The sequence below is a fragment of the Lynx canadensis genome, chromosome C1 (genome assembly GCF_007474595.2).
Source record: "Lynx canadensis isolate LIC74 chromosome C1, mLynCan4.pri.v2, whole genome shotgun sequence".
In the NCBI taxonomy this organism is placed as follows: domain Eukaryota; kingdom Metazoa; phylum Chordata; class Mammalia; order Carnivora; family Felidae; genus Lynx; species Lynx canadensis.
Window position 1 is genome coordinate 62,490,523 of NC_044310.1, and position 17,294 is coordinate 62,507,816.

At 35.0% G+C, this 17,294-nt stretch overlaps 1 protein-coding gene across 1 annotated transcript in view; it reads right to left on the reverse strand.

Moving 5' to 3' along the window:
* Positions 1-315: 315 nt before the first annotated feature.
* Positions 316-17,294, reverse strand: part of SLC44A5 (solute carrier family 44 member 5) — a 116,012-nt gene continuing 99,033 nt past the window's right edge. Inside the window, exons 17-22 of the mRNA XM_032594087.1 lie at positions 10,995-11,098; positions 9,867-9,940; positions 8,946-9,016; positions 8,745-8,833; positions 7,325-7,409; positions 316-1,952 (exon numbers count right to left, since the gene is read on the reverse strand). Coding sequence (XP_032449978.1) covers positions 1,846-1,952; positions 7,325-7,409; positions 8,745-8,833; positions 8,946-9,016; positions 9,867-9,940; positions 10,995-11,098 — 530 coding nt within the window. The 3' untranslated portion in view covers positions 316-1,845. The remainder of the gene's footprint in view (positions 1,953-7,324; positions 7,410-8,744; positions 8,834-8,945; positions 9,017-9,866; positions 9,941-10,994; positions 11,099-17,294) is intronic.

Consider the following 17,294-nt stretch of genomic DNA (forward strand, 5'->3'; position numbering starts at 1 on the left):
TAATTCAGGTCACTGTTTGGGTTTTAAAAAATCCATCTCTTATCCATTCATTTTGATATATTTACTTTAGATAAATTATCAGTTTCCATTATTTGATCTCACAATCAGTGCACAGCTAGAGAAAAATGGAAATTTTTAAAAAGATAAATTTAGATGTTAATCACCTTTGTTGATAAAGAGAAGATTCTGTTATACTACGGTAGGTTTTAAACACTAAAGCTTTTCACATTTTCTAGCTTAAAGAAATAAAAACGTTTTTTTTATCTAAATCTTTATTAGAAGAAAAAAAACATTTAAAATGATGAGTAACAGCAAATTTCATTAAATATTAAACATTTTAGTTATCAAAGATATTTAGACAATATGTTCCTAATATTTCTGCACAGCAGAAGCACAATGATTATAGAGCTCAGACTGTCATGTGCTCATGTGAGTTTTTTTGGCATAAAAGAATATCTAAAGTCACATTCAAACAAATGTGATCATAGATAAGCTGACAGTAACTTACTGTTGATTCTCAAAGCTTTCACAAATTATCATATTTGATGGACATTCCCTTGGGGTAAATACTTTAACACTGAGTAACAAACTGAATTCATTTTCTTTCAAGTTAGTAGTACTAGTAAAATTATTTAAAATTTAATTACAAATTATGTTCTGTTTATATTAGCACAATAAAAGTTAACATTATAAATAAACTGATTATTTCATATCAAAAGTTAGAAAATGAAATAAAATACATAGAACACTCCTTGATGATAATAATCATTCAAAACAGAGCTAATTCAGTACATGACAGCTATGAGCACCCTTTGCAGGGGTAGAGTTTCCCTTTGTAATTTTTCAAAGTGTCCCTTTCCAAACTGTATAAAACACTGAGAAATGTAGTCTTACACCTATTGTATTTTCAAAGATCTACTATAGAAAAGATTAGATTTTTAAACTTCTCACTTTTAGTGTAAAAAAAAAAAAAGATCAACAAGCATCCTTTCAGTTTTTTTTTCTTGCGTGTAGTACACATTTGTGAATGTCCACTAGGCGCAAGGGAAATTGTTTATGCTGCAAAACGTACTCTACATAGTCACTAGGATCTCAAACATACTGAAATGACAAGTGGTTTCCAGTCAGTGAGCTAAGAGGGAAACAAATGCAAGAAGACTTGTTTCAATCACTAAACATTGCAGGTTTTGTGTGTGTGTGTGTGTGTGTGTGTGTGTGTGTGTGTGTTTAAACGATGTTTGTAAACTTGCCCACAAAAGCTGGGTAATATTAAACAGCCAGTAAGGCACTTTGTCAGAGAGGACGAAGTAGTAAAGGCTGGATGGTTGGCAATTTGTTTAATAGGAAACATTCTATACTTAGAGCAAAATCTGGAGCAGGCAGTCCTTTTACCAATTTACTGTCAAACGGGAGTTGGGAAAACTTTAAAATTTTCTCTTTCAGTTTGTTTACCAATTTTCCCTGCAGAAGTCTTTTAGTTGCAATTTAAAAAATATATTAGGAGCTATCAATTCAAATAATGTATCATTTTTCAATCCAGTATTTAAAAGAATATGAACATATTCACTGGTGTTTTCAAAACATCCAAGCCACTCTATTTAAAAATGAATTACAAAACAGAAGATCTTAGTATAAAAATGTACCATGTTATTAACAATTCCCTTGCGACTTCAGATGGCTTCACATATTACAGTATAAGCTTTGGTATTAAACATGCAAATAAAAGCCAACAAGGTCATGAATACAGTGTTCCCAACACAAAGCACTTATGAAGCTAGCGTTGTGCAGACACAGCAGATGAAGATTTGGTAACACACCGCTGCACGATGACCACAGTTTGCACTTCTAAGGCTTCTTAGTTTGCATACTTGGCTCGTTCAGAATCTTCAGGAGAGACTGACTCATGTAATAGGGCCTTTCAGTAGAACCATCGTTTCTTTCCATATCTTCCACTAGGAGGAAGAATGGCACAGAGTAAATATCAAAGCAAAACTGTAAGAGAAGTAACGTCGCCATCTACTGCATACTTGCTTTACAGCAGTTTAAGATTTTTTTTTTTTAATAGCACAGTTTTGGCATCAACATTATTGTAAACATACCTATGAGAAAACAAGCAGCCCTTGTTATTATGTTAGTAAAATATTATCTCATTGTGTGTACCAGCTCATATTCTGTCAATATGCATGCTTCTCAGCTGCATGATTGAGGAAATAACTTTTACCTTCTTTTGGATAGCAAACTTAAAAAAGAAAAAAAAATCCCCCAGGAATTTCTAAATTCACCTTCAAATTCCTGAAAAGTAGTATGTACTCAATTCACTTCCCAAATTACCATATGTGTCAAAATTTCTTTTATTTTGCAATCAACAATTTATGTAGCATAGTTTTAAAAAATAAGATTTGTGAAATTTCAGTATATTTTAAACTGCATGTTTTGAAAAAAATGTTTTTTGCAGTTATGACTTTAATTGCTTTGTAAGATAACAGCTTCTATTCCCCCCCCCCAAAACCAATACTCATTTTTACTATCAATTATACAAAAAGTAACTAGTGGGGAATATTTTTTCTGACTAGAAATAAGCCCATATATAGTTAAAACTTCTACACTTAAAGGAAGAATCTGTAAGTAGTAAAGAAGTTATTTAAAAATATTGAACCAAACAGCATTCCTTTTCCTATGATTTGCACCAAGGGGTTATATCCTTAAAATATAGCCAGTTTTAGAATGTGCCTCCATTTAGGCAGTGAACACTTTTACTCTAGTGAATTTTTTGGTCTAATCAGCATATATAACGTTAAACATTTAATATACAGGCCCCATCTAGTCTAAGATTCTAAATGCAGAAGTTGTGACTATTAGAAGTCTCCAAATTAATCTTTGTCTTAATTTTCTAACTCCTGGAACAGCCAAGAATGTAAGGAGAAAATAAGCCAATCAGTTTCTCGCATGTTGATTTGTATTTTATTCAAGTGATTTTCCAAGTTTTATGTGTATCAGAATCAGCTAGAGAATTTTATAATAATTCACAAGCTGCCCTGCACCCAAATACAACATCTCAGAATTTCTTAAGGAAGGGGCACAGGCATCTATATTTATAACAAGTTCTCAGAGCAATTCTGATGCATACAAAACAATTAAAATTGTTTTGTTTCATGATTATGTATCAACATTAGACTACTCCTAAAGGGGATTTATTTCCCATCACTTTTCAACACTTGAGAGGTAACTATTTACTAGATCTCAGTTGTAACTTCTGTACTATTGACTAATAATTATAACCATCCAGAAAGATAGATTATCACTCTTCTCTGAATTATGATTCAAGGAGAATGAGAGTGAAGAAGGCCCTTGGCCAAGATGTGAAGACAAGTGACACTTTTGACTATAATGCTCTCAAGAAAATAAGAACAAGATGGTGGCCATTATAAAGACCACTGTTTTGAAAATCTTCCTTATTTAAGCTGTCACAGAGTTAGTCTACATCTAGGTTCCCATACTTCAGAATCATTAAAGAAATTAGTTTTTATATTAACTTGTGGCACAATGATACATTTCTGACTCTTTTTAATAAAAATTCATGGATCACATTTAGATCAAAATGTTAGATCAACACGTCCCTTTCTGTCAACACTTAAATAATTCTTATACACAAGTTTAGTGTAAAAGCCAAAACAATACTACTTGATTAAGTGTTCCTTTTGGGGTAACTTTTATACCGTTAGCCAAATCATACAAATGTGCACACAGAGATTGGGCAGGAAAAGTGCTTGAGTGTCTGATTTATGCTTTGCTCCACCATACAAAAGACTAAGGGGATGGTTGCCAGAAACCAACTTGTTGCTCTGGCCAGCAGGGGTGGAGTATAAAAATAACTTTCCTGCTAAGCTCTGAGGGAGATTTCCTAACCCACCATATATACCCCTGTAAAGGTACCAGACAAGGTACCTATGGAGTGCTTAGGTATATTTCCTTAGAGTAAAATCTGAAGGTCTTACTCATCTATTCTCTTTCCCCAAAGTTGAACTCAAACTAAACCTTTTGTAGAATGAAGCCAAACAATGTCTTTAATCTAGAAAAACAGGTTTGCTTATAAAAACAGGTATGCTTATAAAAGATATAATCACTCTTCTGAAACAAATCCATTCCAGTTTTCTATATGGCAGGAATAGGGAAATAGGAATTTGTCTCTGGGTAAGAGACAAGAGGAATGCATTACATGGCCATTTCAGTTTTGTTCAGAATATTTTCACAGTGGCCAGAGGTTCATATTATTGGAAATGGTATTCCAGAACTCAGATTCAGCTTCACTATGAATATAATTACACTAAAACGAAGTGGGCTATGAAGGTTTCACAGTAATTTTTACCTAATAATGCTCTCTATGGATCTTGCATAACATTAACATCTCTATGTATATTATGGTCTTGATTCATGTACTGAAATATACTTCCTAGAGAAACATGAATACAAATTTAATCACAGTTTAGATAGCTGTCCACTAGCTTGAGCAGCTATATAGGCATAGTACCATATTTACGAATTTAGTACCATAAGCTGGTTAACTCTATCAATCTTTTTTATGGCTAATTGACGATACATTTATAGTGCTTTCAAAAATTGCCTGAATATCTTTTACAAACACATTTATAAAAAGAAAGGCTATCAAAGTGCTGCAATGGGAAACAGCACTTTGAGTTATAAAAGTATTGTTTAAAACACTTTCAGCTATAGGCTTTAAAAATATGTTTGACATTTACACCTTGCTCTTCGGCTGGGACCACAGTCTATAAAGTATCCTAGTTCACAGAGGCTACTGTCATCAAATGTCTGTCACCTCAAGTGGTACCAGGTTCTGGCTTTTCAGCAATAAGCATAGAAATTTCACATTACTCAAAAGCCTCATTTTTGAGTTACACATGATCTAATTTACAAAACTTCTATTTAAAAATGAATGTCACTGTTTGGAGCTTTTCTACTCTTTCTGCTTCTGGGAAACTAGTTGCATCTTGTTCAGAGTTCCGTGCAGGGTAGGGGCTAGGAAGTAGGGTTTTTCTGTGGATCCATCATTTCTTTCCAGATCTTCACCTGTATATGCAGCAGCCAAAGCAGGCAAAAGCAGCAAGCGGCAGCACAATTAAATATTTTTAGAAATTGGAGAGTCAAACAGGGAAAAATCAGAGAAATTAGTGTTAGAAAGTCAAATATAAGACAAATTAGTACCATTAAGTTGCTGATGCTCGACAAAGTAAGAAATTTCAACTTATGACAGGAAGCACTAAAACTTCCTAAATCCCCCCCAATGCTCAAAGAGGTTTATTTTGGTAGTGTAAAGGCTAATAAGATCTTTCATGTCCTTTCAAAAGTATTCTCTCTCAATGGTGACTGTTCATTTCAGAACGGTAAAATGTCACATCCTCGGAGATGAATCTGAACAAAAAGTGTATGATCCTGTGATAAATGTAGAACAATAATTCATTTTCAGAGTTCAAAGTCACTTTTAATGGTAGTCCACACCCTAACGTTACAGATGAAGAAACGGGAGGCCCGGCTATACGAAATGATTCTCCTGAAGTCAAAAGCTCTGAGGCAATTGGAGTGAGGTGAGGATCCAGCCTCTTGTCACTTAGTTCAGTTCTTGTCCTACTTAACTATATAAGGCATCCTGTTTTAAATCCCTTCAGATTGCATTAGAAAACTAATGTTCTCTGACTTCACGTAATACATGAATTTAACTTCCTATTGTGCCTAGGCTAGTAATTAAATGATGGTGTGTTCACTAACACATATTGGGTGTTTCAGGGAAAGCATCAGAAGGATGCTGAGAAGCAAAGACAAGTCAGTGTGTAATTAGCTTTCCTAAAAGCTACATGCAATTTGCAGCAGATAATATCTATCAATAAATATACAAGTACAACTTAATTCTATGTTTTCACTGGTATATTAAAAAAGATTTTGTTATTCATAGTCCTTATTATGACAAAGGATAAGAAATATATAAAATCATATAGGATAATTATGGATTTATGGAATAAATCTAAATTATTTTTCATCCTTATCTTTTGGGAATGGTTGGATGATTTAGATTTTTGCATTAGACTTCATAGTGACCTTCCTTACATACAAAATGAAAAGCTAAGGGGGGAATATGATGGACACTGAACATTTTTGTTCTTTCACCTTCATCATATTTCTGTATGATAGATCATATATCTATATTGTTATTACCATTTGAGGCATTGTTAGGATGCCTAGTATGGATCACACTAATAATCATCTACAACTACTACTGTTTTCTCATACTGGGACCAGACTTCTCATTGCCTTGTAATGTAAAAAAGATGCCATGTTTCAGGGCACCTGGGTGGCTCAGTCAGATAAGCATCCGACTTTGGCTCAGGTCATGATCTCAGGGCTTGTGAGTTTGAGTCCCGTGTCGGGTTCTGTGCTGACAGCTCAGAGCCTGGAGCCTGCTTTAGGTTCTGTGTCTCCTTGTGAGCTATGCCCCCAAATAAATAAATAAATAGTCAGTTTTATACAAGTGGATCACTCAATAATGCCTTCACAGAATGTTTTCTCTGCTTTTCTTAAGAGCAATGTGCCAGAGAAATGATCTCTCAGAAGGTACAGCTGTATGGCTAACAATTTGTTCTTTCATCCTCAGAGCCTACTTTCTCTAGCCTGAAAGTGAAGGCCAGATCAAGCTCCTAAGGTGCTAGGTTCTCCAGGGATTTTAAGAGGAGATACTGATGGAAAACCTATCCATTCTGAGTTACACATGCCACCCAGAAGCACAGCAAAGTCAGTGATCAAAGCTCATAGGAAGTATTTTAACTCTAAGCATCAGAACTGATCTGTTTCCTCTATGAATCCTATCTGTCTAGTATGAATTGGCTGTATGTGTCTTTGAAACCATTGCCAGCTTGGCTCTATCAGAAGGCTATAAAGGCTCTCTTCAAAGAATTCCTAAAGTCCAGTCTCAAAGCCCAGTCATATTCTCAGTTCTGTTAATAAAACACAACAGAATCCACTCATTATCATAAATTTGAAAACACTAAGAAATACTAAATTTGAAAGTACTAACACCATGCCATGAAGCCTGAGGTTCATTTCAGTGGCTGACCCTGCTGTGCTTTGCAAACTCCATTCTCTCAGATGTTAAGGTTTAAAGAGCATCTACTAAACAATGTCTCTTTTCAAATAAGCACTATTTGGTAGTTGCAGTCAGGTCATAGCAAATCCACAAGCCAGCTAAGGACATGGGTCTTAACCTTCTTATCTTTCAGTTACTCTCCAAAGGGGGGAAACACATATACTGAAAACTTACAGAAGCAGATGAAAATTGTATCAACACACATTGCATAGACGCTGAAGAACCCATGTGCAACTAGGTAAGATCCAATAATGACTGTCTGTAAATGAGTAAAGAAAATGAAGATGTTATTAACTCATCCAGAAGAACAATAATGCAGCTTTAAATGAAAGTCATGAAGAGAAACTTTGAAGTACCCTATGTTAGAAAATATTTCAATATAGAGACCAAGGAAATCCAATGGTAACGTTTTTGGGTGCCTTGTACTGGGATTTAAATGTATTAGATTACCTGCCAGTTGTTTTACCCCTAACCCAAATGCCCACCAAAAATATCCCAATTTTTTTTTAAGGCAGTAAAGCATGGGAGTTAATGTAACACACTGCCTAGGTTTGAATCACATGTCAGGCTCTCAGTTAACAAGTTACTTAACCTCACTGTGCTTGCTGCCTCCCATAAAAAGTTATTGGTGGGCAAGGGAAGAATGTGAATAGCAATAATATTTATGACATATGGAGTTAATTATTATAGATACTGCAGGGCTCTGACATATGGAGTGAGTTAATTGTTATACATACTGCAGGGCTCCTCCCAGGTCCTCTCCAGCTGCTGCATCTATCCCCCAGTTAGGAATGTAGGCTGCTGATGACGGAGCAGGTTCCCTCATTAGGAATTGCCCTCACTGCAGGGACTGCCTCACCCAAGCTTATAGCCCCATCTAGGGGACGACCCCTGGCCAACAGCTCCCTGATGCAGCATGCAAATTCTTTTGTCAGAACTTCCTGTAATTATGTCTGAGGGCTCAGCTATAAATGCAGCATCGGTCAGCTTCTTCCTTTGCCCATGTCTGCCTCCTTACTTCCTTTTTCAAGGGTATCTCAGGAGAGCATTTCCTAATAAACCTTCCACATGCAATCCTCTCTCTCAGAGGTTGTTTCTAAGGAATACAGTCTAAAGCAGAATAAGGCTTGGCACGAAGTAAGACCAATAATGTTAGCTGTCTTTATTTTTCTAATTCCTTTTTGTTTTTTCTTCTGTCATCTCTGATCAATCAGTCAGTGTTACCTAGTTGCTATGAATGAATTGTGACCTCTCAAAATGCATATGTTGAAGTCTAATCCCCAATGTGATGTTATCTCGAGGTGAGGTTTGAGGGAGGTAATTAGGTCATGAGGCTGGGCCTTAATCAGTGGGATTAGTGCCATTGTAAGAGGAGACAGGAGAGATGATGACCTCTCTCTCCACCATATTAGGATACAACGAGAAGGTGTCCCTTTGCAAACCAGGAAGAGAGCTCTCACCAGGAACTGAATCTGTGGGCACTTTAATCTTGGGCTTCTTAGCCTTCAGAACTGTGAGGAATAAATTCTTGTTTAAGCCACCCAATCTATGATATTTTTGTTATAGAAGCCTGAAGTAAGACACCAGCTCTTACCAGCAAAGGTACCCAGTAGTAATTTAAAGATGTTGGTCCTTCTATAATCGTTGGCAATCTTTGTGTGAAGAGTAAGAAGGCCAGCACACCTACATTGGAAAGGCAGAACATGTCTATTATGTACTTGCAAAGGAATAGTTTTTTGTACTAAAGGAGTTTCTCCTAATACCTTCTAAAGTTATGTTTATTATTATTACTTACCTATACATCCAGTAACTAGAATTTTCCCCAGGATTAGTACAAAGTCTGTAACGTTATCCATAACTGCAACTCTAAGAATCAGAAAAAAGAAAGTATAATTTTGTGTTTAAATTACATTTGTTACTTGAAATTTATTAAAGAAAATAATTCATGGGGTGCCTAGGTGGTTCAGTTGGTCGAGCGTCCGACTTCAGCTCAGGTCATGATCTTCCTGTTTCTGAGTTCGAGCCCCGCATCAGGCTCTATGCTGATAGCTCAAAGCCTGGAGCCTGTATTCGGATTCTCTCTCTCTCTCTCTCTCTCTCTCTCTGCCCCTCCCCTGCTCAGGTTCTGTCTCTCTCTCTAACTCTCTCTCTCAAAAATAAATAAACACTAAAAAAATTTTTAAGTATTTAATTTTTTTGAGCTCATTTTGATATGTCTTTGATGGAAATTCTATTTGGCATTTGTTCAGTGCAAGGAATGAAGACAGCCTCTGGGGATTAAGTTCTGACTTAATTTTGATGAAGTAAACAGAAGATGGCATTGTCAGGCACTATTGGTGTCAGCCTATTTTGAAGCCTAAGACACCCTGACTCCTGAGGATGTTTCATATCTTCCCTGGTTTTGCTATTCAGACTCTGTCAATTTTGGGAGAGGGAAAATGCCAGAAACATGATGTTCGTGTAGAGAATTTCTTGAGTAGTGGGGATAATAAAAATGCATAAGATGCCAGTGGGTGTGAAGATATAGATGAATGAGGGAAGCAACAATTCTAAGATATAAAAAGAAATAGTATGAGAGAGTAGATTTAAATCTATCAAATTGAAAGATAATATTCATGTCTAAAAGACCACCATCACTTTAAATAACATGTGAAGTATATGATGCTCAAGGTTCACCAAATTGTCTTTTGCAAACTCAACCTGATTACTTACTTACTTTAAAACATTTCTCATCAGCAGATTGAAAGCCTCTCTTGCTGACTTGCAGAAGTTTTTGCCATATATTGCAATCTGAAGAAAACAGTTGATATTATTCTAGAGTCAGTAACATACCCTAACAAGACCAATAGACAACCCAGTGAGAGGAAAATGAATTCATTCTCTTGTCACCCAAACAGCTACTCTCATTCCTCTTTCCAGCATTTGGGTACGTGAGAGACATGGGAACTATGTGTTCTCAACTCTGCACAGCTGTCAGGGGCATTGACAATAAGGTGCACTTCAGATGCTATACGTTTGTAAACTCCATGGGAATTAGACCACACCAAACAGAGGCATGTCTTTTTCTCAAATATCAGGACATGGCTTCTGTCTTTGAAGTGTTTTGGCTAAGGTTTATTGTAAATGGGTTAAGTGTTGCAGCATTCAAATTAATAATTACTCTCAGGAAACCAATGCCTTTTGATACATTTGATTTACTCATTAGAAGATTCAATACAGTATTCTCACTGGAGGTAAATTAATGACAGTTTGAATCTTCATGACTATTTGGATCACTCCTGCAGACTCTGTGTCATGGTGATAACAAACCAGTATCATAAGGTTGTAGTTGCTAAATTTTAGAAGAATTATACTTTTGGAGCTCCTATTTTAAAAAATCTCTTCAGTAGCTTCCCTATTCCCATAGGAAATAAGTAACATATTCAGTTAGGCCTGGTCAATGCCCACACATTTCAACATAAGATTTCTTAAAAAGACCATTCTGTATGTGAATCCCAGGAAGGTATTTTTTCTTTTTCCCCAGAGTGATGCATAGACTAAGCTTTCTTCCCACTAAGCTATGTCAAAGACACACAAAATCTTTTCAATCTAGCACATTTTAAAATTTCTAAGGTAAATATTTTCCCTCTTTAAAAAGATATTAACAGTAATAATGAAGTACAGTTAACATACTACTCAACTAGGAAAGCATGGCCCTGAATCATGCATTGGATTCACAAATCCTTATATCATCATGGTGGTAAATTCAACTGCATGATGTAAAAAGTGTTAGAGATGGGAAATGTAGACATGGGGTTGGGGTTTGCAAAGAAGAAACTTAGTAAATAAAAAGTAATCTACTTACCATAATATAGGCATTTCTGTTCAAAAACTTTACCACTGTTTCCAAACACCAGAAACAGCATTTCAGGCAGCATTGTAGAAATTTAGAAATGTTGTTCTGGGCCTCTATGAAAATGAGATATTCAAATTGATGAATTATTTGTGACTAAACTCTAGGAATCAAAAACACAAAAGCTTTAAAAACAGGCTTTTAATTTTTTTCAGGTGTGGTAAAATATACATAAAAGTTACCATTTTAACCATTTTAAGTGTATTAATTCAATTGTGTAAAATACTATACAGTTCAGTTCAATCCAGTAAGTGCATTCACAGTGTTGTACCACCATTATCACTATCCATTTCCAGAACTTTTCATCTCAAATAGAGACTCTGTGCCTATTAAACAATCACTTCATTCTCCCCTTTTCCCAGCTCCTGGTAACCTCTATTGTATTTTGTATGAATTTGCCTCTTCTAGATACCTCATGGAAGTGAAATGATACAATATTTATCTTTTTGTGTCTCGCTTATTTCACTTAACAAAGTTTTTAATGTTTATCATTTCATTCCTTTAACAACATTCCATTGCAGGTATATATCACATTTTGTTTATCCTTTTATCTGCTAATGGAAATTTGGGTTTTTCTACCTTTTGGCTACTGTGAAACTTGTGTGCAAGTCTCTGTTTCAATTCCTGTTTTCAATTCTTTTGAGTATATACCTGTAGAAGTGAAATTGCTGGATCATATGGCAATTCTATCTTTAGCTTCCTGAAGAATCACCATAATGTTCTCCACAATGGCTATACTATTTTACATTTCCATCAGCAATATACTAAGGTTCCTAGTTTATCTTCATCCTACAAATATTAGTTATTTTCATTTTTTAAAATAGTAGCCATTCTAATGGATGTGAAGTGGTACCTCATTACAGTTTTGATTTGCATTTCCCTAATGAATAATACTGAGCATCTTTCCATGTGCTTATTCGTGATTTGTGTATCTTCTTTGGAGCAATGTATATGCAAATCCTTTGTAGAAGGGACCAAGATGGTGACATAGGAGGTTCCTGAACTTCCCTCCTTCAGATGCACTTAAAGTACAGCTACATGTGGAACAATGTCTTCTGAGAAAAAAAACAGAGACTAACTGAATGACTCCTACCCCATCAGGAAACTAAGAAAATGACCATAGTGAACCGGGTAGGAAAGGTTTAGACAAACTTCCTGTAAAGCCAATTTCTGGCACATAACCATACTATAAGGAAGATACCCCCCAATATCAGGCTCTTCCTGAGGAGTGGAAGGTTTGGACAGCACATATAGGATTCCAACTTTTAAGGCAACCACACAAAGCACAGGCCGCCAAAACTCTTAGCTCTGAAAGCCAGTGGGGTTTATAACCACAAGTCCCACAGCACTATGCAACACAAATAGGCAGTTCTGTACAAGCACATATGGTAGCGCTCATTGTGGTTGGACAGTTGAATTCATCCAATTAGAGAAGCAAAAAGAGAAAAGAATGGATAGAGTGATGGATGTACTGGACACCACCAAACAGACCAATATGGAGATGCCAGAAGGAGGAGAGAAAGAAAGGGGCAGAAAGTTTATTTAAAGAAATAATGGTGGAAAACTTCTCTAATCTGGAAAAACAAACAGACATCCAGATCCAGAAAGCCTAAAGAATACCAAAAAAGATGAATCTAAAGAGACCTACACTGAAACACACAAAATTAAATTTTCAAAAGTTGAAAGGTAGTTAAAAGCAGTGGTAGAAAAGTGACTTTTACCTCCTTCCGTAAGACTATCAGATTTTTCAGCAGAATACTTATAGGCCAGAAAAAAGAAGTGGAATGATATATGCAAAGTGATGAAAGAAAAAACAACTGCCAAGGAAGAAACTCAATGTGGCAAAATTGTCCTTCAGAATGAAGGACAGATAAAGTTTTCCTCACAAAAGCTGAAAGAGTACATCACCACTAGAGCAGCCTTACAAGGAATGTAAAAGGGAGTTCTTTAGGCTGAAACAAAAGGATGCTAATTGATAGCTGAAAATATGTGAAAGTATAAAACTCACTGATAAAAGGTAAATAGTTAAATTCAGAACACTCTAAAATTGTAATGGTGGCAGGTAAATCACAACTCTAGTATAAAGATTAAAATACAAAATATTAAAGATAACTACAACTACAATACAAAATATAAAAATATGTAAATTGTGTCACCAAAAACACCGTAGCATAAAATGTGGGGAAAGTGTAAAAATGTAGAGTGTTTGTAAATATTCAAAATTAAGTCATCAGCTTAAAATAGATTGATAGAACTATAAGACATTTGACATAAAATATACAGCCAGAAAATAACAAAATAGCAATACAAAGTCCATAACTATCAATAATGTAAATGAACTAAATTCTCCAATCAAAAGAGTGAATGGATTAAAAAAAAAAAAACTCAACTAAAAGCTACCTACAAGAGTCTCAGTTCACCTTTAAAACACAGGTTTTGAAATGAAAGTGAGGGATTGGGAAAATATTTTTCATGCAAAAAGAAACCAAACTAAAGTGGGAATAGGTTTACTTATATCACACAAAATAGACATTAAGCCAAAAACTGTAACATGAAGGCCATTATACAGTGATAAAGGAGTGTGTTCATCAAAAGAATATAAAAATTATATTTATGTACCCATCATTGGAGTACCCATCATTTATAAATGCAAAAATCCTCAACAAAATATTAGCAAACTGTATTCAGTAGTATATTAAAAGGATAATACACCAAGATCAAGTGGATTTATCCAAGGGATATAAGGATGGTTCAATACATGCAAATCAATAAATGTGATGTACCACATTAACAAAATGAAAGATAAAAATCATCATCATCTCAGTAGATGCAGAAAATTAATTTGACAAAATTCAACCTCCTTTCATCATAAAAACTCACAATAAATTGGTTATATAAGTCCTCAACATAATAAAAGCCATATATGACAAGCCTACAGCTAACATCATAATCAATGGTAAAAAGCTGAAAGCCTTTGCTCTAAAATCAGGAACAAAACAAGGATGTCCATTCTTGCCATTTTTATTCAACATAGTAATGGAAATCCTAGTCAGAGCAATTAGGCAATAAAACAAGTAAAAGACATTAAAATTGGAAAAGTTGAAATAAAATTGTCTTTGCAGATAATACAATAGTATTTATACAAAACCTTATAGTCCAGCAAACAAATACTATTAGAACTAATAAATGAATTCAATGAAATATAGGAAACAAAGCCAATATTCAAAATTCAGCTGCATTTCTATATACTAACAACCAACTATTGGAAAGAGAAATTAAGAAAATAATCCCATTTAAAACTGCATCAAAACCAAGAAAATACCTAGAAACAAAATTAACTAAGGTGGGGAATTACTTGTGTATTGAAAACCATAAGCCATTGATGAAATAAAGATACAAATAAATGAAAATATTCCATATTCATGAGTTGGAAAAATTAATATTATTAAATGTACATAATATCCAATATAATCTACAAAAATCAACGTAATTCCTATCAAAATTCCAATGGAATTTCTCACACAAATGGAAAAAACAATCCTAAAATTTGTTTGGAACCACAAAAGACTGAAAAGCCAAAACAATTAAGAAAGAAAAACAAAGCTGAAGGCATTACATGTCCTGATTTCAAACTATATTACAACGCAATGGTAATCAAAATAGTATATAGCACTGGGAAAGAAATAGACACACAAATGAATGGAACAGAATAAATGGAAAGCCCAGAAATACACCCATGTATATATGCTCAATTAATTTTCAAAGAAGGAGTCAAGAATATACAGTGGAGAAAGGTTAGTCTCTTCAATTGAGTTGTTTTGGGAAAACTGAATGTCCACATGCAAAAGAATAAAATTGGACCCTTATCTTAGACCACACAAAACAACTCAAAATGGATGAAAGATTTGAATGGAGACCTGAAACCATAAAACTCCTAGAAGAAATCATAGGGTAAGCTCTTTGACATTGGTCTTAGAAATGACTGGATTAGGGGCGCCTGGGTGGCGCAGTCGGTTAAGCGTCCGACTTCAGCCAGGTCACGATCTTGCGGTCTGTGAGTTCGAGCCCCGCGTCGGGCTCTGGGCTGATGGCTCAGAGCCTGGAGCCTGTTTCCCATTCTGTGTCTCCCTCTCTCTCTGCCCCTCCCCCGTTCATGCTCTGTCTCTCTCTGTCCCAAAAATAAAATAAACGTTGAAAAAAAAAAAAGAAATGACTGGATTTAATACCAAAAGCAAAGGCAACAAAAGAAAAAATAAACAAGTGGGACTGCATCAAACTAAAAAGCTTCTGCACAGCATAGGAAACCATCAACAAAATTAAAAGGCAATCTATGGAATAGGGAAAAATATTTGCAAACCATATATGTGATAATGAGTTAATATCCAAAATATACAAGGAACTCCTAGAACTTAATAACAAAAAACAAAAAACAACCCAATTTAAAAAAATGGGGGGCGGGGCACCAGGGTGGTTCAGTCAGTTGAGCATCCAAGTTTGCCTCGGGTCATGATCTCATTTGTGAGTTCAAGCCCCACATTGGGCTCACTGCTGCCTGTCAGTGCAGAGCCTGCTTTGGATCCTCTGCCCCTCTCTTTCTGCCCCATCCCCACTGCACTCTCCCCAAAATAAATACGTATTTTTAAAAAATGGGCAAAGGACCCAGACAGACATTTTCCCAAAAAAGACATAAAGATAGCTAATAGGTACATGAAACAGTGCTTGACATTACTACTTATCAGAGAAAGTAAATCAAAAATCACAATGAGATAGAAGATAGGATGCCTGTTATCCAAGAGACAAAAGATAAGGATGTGGAGAAAAGGGAATTCTTGTATACTGTTGTTGGTAGGAATGTAAATTGGTACATCTACTATGGAAAACAGTATGGAAGTTCCTCAAGAAGTTAAAAATAGAACTATCATACTATACAGCAATTCTACTTTTGTGTATATATTCAAAGAAAATGAAATCACTGTCTCAAAGAGATATTTGTATTCCTATGTTCACTGCAGCATCATTTACGATATAAATGTATGGAAACGTCATTTAATGGATCAGTGGATAAAGAAAATGTGGTATAAACACACAAGGAACATTATTCACCTTTTAAAAAGGAAATCCTGCTTTTTGCAGCAACACAGATGAACTTGATGGGCATGATACTAAGGGAAATAAGCCAAATAGAAGAAGACAAATACACATGATATCACTTATATGTAGAATTTTTTAAAATGTTGAACTCATCTTAGAATGGGGGTCACCACAGGCTGGGGAATGGGGAAAATAGGGAGAACTGGTAAAAAGTACAAATTTGAAGTTGTAAGTTGAAAGGGTGAAAAAGGTGATGAAAAAGGTCTTAGCATCCAATGCACAACATGGTGAATATAGTTGATAATACTACATTGTACAATTTAAATTTGCTGAAAGGTAGAATTTAAGCATTCTCATCAAAAATAATGAGAGAGAGAAAGAAAAGAAAAGAAAAGAAAAGAAAAGAAAAGAAAAGAAAAAGAAAAGAAAAAGAAAAGAAAAATGGAAGGAAGGAAGGAGAAAAAGAAAAGATAAATATATGAGGTAATGGACATGTTTGTTACCTTGAATGTGGGATTCCTTTCACAACATATGTATATATCAAATCACATGTATACTATAAATATATTACAATTTTGCAAATTATACCTCAGTAAAGCTGGAAAAATTTACATAATTTTAAGAATCCTTTGCTCATGTTGAATTGGATTGTTATTGTTGAGTTGTAGAAGCTCTTTATATATTCTGAATATTGCTTATCTGGTAGATGATTTGCAAATATTTTCTCCTATGGTTGTCTTTTCATTAGTAATGTCTCTTAGTAATGTCTTTTGATGCACAAGCTGTTTGTATGTGTGTGTGAAATCTAATCTTTTTTTTTTCTTTTGTTGCCTGTGCTTTTGGTGTTACATCTAAGGAATCTTCATCAAATCCAGCGTCCACAAAGATTTCCTCCTCTGCTTTCTTCTAGAGTTTTACTTTTGTTTTAGTTTTTGTGTTTAAGCCTTTGATCCATTTTGAATTGATTTTTGTATATTGTGTAGAATATGGGCCCAACTTAGTCCTTTTGCATGTGGATATCCAGTTTTTCTAGAAATGTCAATTGAAAAAATGGTCCTTTCCCCATTGAATGGCCTCATATGTGAGGGTTCATTTTAGGGTTCTGTATTCCACGTCTATGTGTCTGTCCTTATGCCAGCACCATACTTTTTTTTTATGTTT